This window comes from Nematolebias whitei, chromosome 5 (genome assembly GCF_014905685.2).
Source record: "Nematolebias whitei isolate Nwh7 chromosome 5, NemWhi1, whole genome shotgun sequence".
NCBI classification, from domain to species: domain Eukaryota; kingdom Metazoa; phylum Chordata; class Actinopteri; order Cyprinodontiformes; family Rivulidae; genus Nematolebias; species Nematolebias whitei.
Genome location: NC_056502.1, coordinates 48,030,769 through 48,034,242, shown reverse-complemented (window position 1 = coordinate 48,034,242; position 3,474 = coordinate 48,030,769). Strand labels below are relative to the sequence as shown.

The 3,474-nt window shown below is 52.3% G+C and overlaps 1 protein-coding gene across 1 annotated transcript; it reads left to right on the top strand.

Moving 5' to 3' along the window:
* The first annotated feature begins 1,506 nt into the window (after positions 1-1,506).
* fzd1 (frizzled class receptor 1) lies at positions 1,507-3,432 on the top strand. Its single transcript, XM_037677201.1, has one exon. It carries the CDS (start codon positions 1,744-1,746, stop codon positions 3,391-3,393), a length of 1,650 nt encoding a protein of 549 aa, XP_037533129.1. The 5' UTR covers positions 1,507-1,743; the 3' UTR covers positions 3,394-3,432.
* Positions 3,433-3,474: the final 42 nt, after the last annotated feature.

Here is a 3,474-nt window from a genome sequence, read left to right as displayed (position 1 = left end):
GGATCCTGTGTACACAATTTTGTTCCACCACATGTACCACATGTGGTGCAAATGACAATAAAGAAACCTTGAGTTGACGATGTTTCCATACAATGGTGAAATTGGTTTTCTGCATTTAACCCATCACACCTGGGATACACCCAGGTGGAGAGTGGGCAGCTATTGAGCGCCCAGGGTGCAATTGGGGATTGGGTGTTTTGCTCAGAGACACCATGACATGTGGGAGTGTCTGGGAGTCGAACCAAGATTTTCTGGTCTCTGGTCAGTGCCCTACCCCATCTTGGCCCCCTATATATAGAAGATATGTTGAACCCATCCATCCATCTATCCACCCATCCATCCATCCATCCATCCACCTATTGATAATCAGTCACAGAAATGTTAGTTTATATACCTATACTGAACAAAAACAAACATAAAAACAAAACTGAATGGATAAAAATGTGTGATGGACCAGCGACCTGTCCAGGGTGTAGGCCTACTCCGCCTTTTTGCATGCCAACTGCTGGAGATACCAATTCAATTCAATTCAGTTTATTTATAAAGCGCCAAATCACAACAAAGTTGTCTCAGGACACTTTACAGGAACATTCACATACATAAAAGCAAATTAGTAAAGTTCTCTATCTAAGGAATCCAGCAGACAAGATGAATCTTGGCTTCATGATATCAGTGCAAACTTGCAAGAAAAAGCTGGTAAAGAAAATCTGGATGTCCTGATTTATGCCCATCTGAGCGCCATCAAACTAGTTGACCCACTGTATGAAGGTGTTATTTATGAGACTGAGTTTGTTGTGGCTCCTCAGAGCAAAGTCTTCTGGATGAAAGACGAAACGTTTTAACAAGAAGAATCTGTCCAGAGGACCTGACTTAACTTTGTTGGGAATCTGGATGGTTTAGTGAGTAGCAGTGAAAGCTAGAGAACAGATTCTTTATTTGCCATAAGCACCACATGTGGTACATGTGGTGGAATGAAATTTTTACACAGGGTCCCAGTTACATCCAACAAAAGTATAAAATGTAAAAGAAAAACAGTAATAGGATCTAAGATATGAACTAAGTAACTAATTAACTAAAAATGCACTAACACTAGTAGCGTAGAACTAATACGCCGAACAGTTATGTCAGTTATCGCTGTTTAAATACTGACGTGCATGTTAAGTATCAAGGGAAAATACTTCTTATGTGAGATGTGTCTCTGCACAGACCTACTTCCTGTTTACCTCTGCCTCATGTCATCTGACTTAACGTTCTTTACTGGTTTGTGTGTGTGTGTGTGTGTGTGTGTGTGTGTGTGTGTGTGTGTGTGTGCGTGTGTGTGTGTGTGTGTGTGTGTGTGTGTGTGTGTGTGTGTGTGTGTGTGTGTGCAGCTCGCCCTGCTAACAGCCTGATGGAACACGGTTTTATTGTGAAAGTTCTGACCGGAAACGGTATTGGACGGATGTTGACTTGCTGCATGGGGACCGAGGCAGAGGGGGGCCAGAGAGGGTTAGACCCTCAGACCGAGTCCGGTCGTTCAGATGGATGGGTGCTGCAGCGGGTTCTGGAGGATTACAGTTGGACTCTGAGCGGATTCCGGGACCGGGTCTGCTTTGAGAACTTGTGGATCTTTGGACGTTTAGTTTCCCCGCGCGGTGGTTGGACTCCGGGGACACGGACGGTCTCAGCTCGGTAACAAAGAGTCGGATCCAGCTGGAGTTGGGCCAACAAGCAGAAAGTACCGAACCGGACCAGTTCTTCGTCATGGTGGACCGCAGACTCCTGTGTTTGGTGCTTGTGAATGTGGGGGTTCTCCGGGTGGACGGGCAGTACGGCGGAGGGGACCGAGGCGTGTCGGTACCGGAGCACGGGTTCTGCCAGCCCATCTCCATCCCGCTGTGCACGGATATAGCGTACAACGAGACCATCATGCCGAACCTGCTGGGACACATGAACCAGGAGGACGCGGGGCTGGAGGTGCACCAGTTCTACCCGCTGGTCAAGGTCCAGTGCTCCCCGGATCTCAAGTTCTTCCTGTGCTCCATGTACGCGCCTGTGTGCACGGTTCTGGAGCAGGCTCTGCCCCCGTGCCGCTCTCTGTGCGAGCGCGCGCGGCAGGGCTGCGAGGCTCTCATGAACAAGTTCGGCTTTCAGTGGCCGGACAGCCTCGCGTGCGACAAGTACCCGATCCACGGAGCCGGGGAGCTGTGCGTGGGCCAGAACCTGTCGGACCGGGCCGAGCCGGAGCGCTCCGGACCCTACCCCACGGAGCAGGCTCCCTCTGACACGATGCTGGCCCATTTCCGGTGCCCGCCCCTGCTCACGGTGCCCCCCTACCTGAACTACCGCTTCCTGGGCCAGGAGAACTGCGGGGCCCCCTGTGAGCCCAAGAAAGCCCACGGGATGATGTACTTCAGTGAAGAAGAGCTCAGGTTCTCCAGGATCTGGATCGGGATCTGGTCGGTCCTGTGCTGTGGTTCCACGCTCTTCACGGTTCTGACCTACCTGGTGGACATGAAGCGCTTCAGCTACCCGGAGCGGCCCATCATCTTCCTCTCCGGCTGCTACACCATGGTGTCCATCGCCTACATGGCTGGATTCTTGCTGGAGGACCGGGTGGTCTGCAACGACCCCTTTGAGAAAGAGATCCGGACTGTGGTCCAGGGAACCAAGAAGGAGGGCTGCACGATCCTCTTCATGATGCTCTACTTCTTCAGCATGGCCAGCTCCATATGGTGGGTCATCCTGGCCCTCACCTGGTTCCTGGCAGCAGGGATGAAGTGGGGCCACGAGGCCATCGAGGCCAACTCCCAGTACTTCCACCTGGCAGCCTGGGCCGTTCCTGCCATCAAAACCATCACCATCCTGGCTGTAGGTCAGGTGGATGGGGACGTCCTCAGTGGGGTTTGCTTCGTGGGCATCAACAGCGTGGACGCCCTGCGCGGCTTCGTCCTGGCCCCCCTCTTTGTCTATCTCTTCATCGGCACCTCTTTCCTCTTGGCCGGATTCGTGTCCCTGTTCCGGATACGGACCATCATGAAGCATGACGGCACCAAAACGGAGAAGCTGGAGAAGCTGATGGTGCGGATCGGGATCTTCAGCGTTCTCTACACGGTACCAGCCACCATCGTCATAGCCTGTTACTTCTACGAGCAGGCCTTCAGGGAGCAGTGGGAGCGCACGTGGATCAGCCAGTTCTGCAAAACCTATGCTGTGCCGTGTCTGCTCCAGAACCAGCCCAGCATGAGCCCGGACTTCACGGTCTTCATGATCAAATATCTCATGACGCTCATTGTGGGCATCACCTCCGGCTTCTGGATCTGGTCTGGGAAGACCCTGAACTCATGGAGGAGGTTTTACACAAGACTGACAGTAAGCAGAGACCACAGTAAGCAGGGGGAGACCACAGTGTGAGGGGCTCTAACACACACAGTGTGAGGGGTTCTAGCACACACAGTGTGAAGGACTCTAACACACACAGTGTGAGGGGCTCTA

Excerpts from the sequence above, each read along its gene's own strand:
- fzd1 (XM_037677201.1), top strand. The coding sequence starts at position 1,744 with ATGGTGGACCGCAGACTCCTGTGTTTGGTGCTTGTGAATGTGGGGGTT.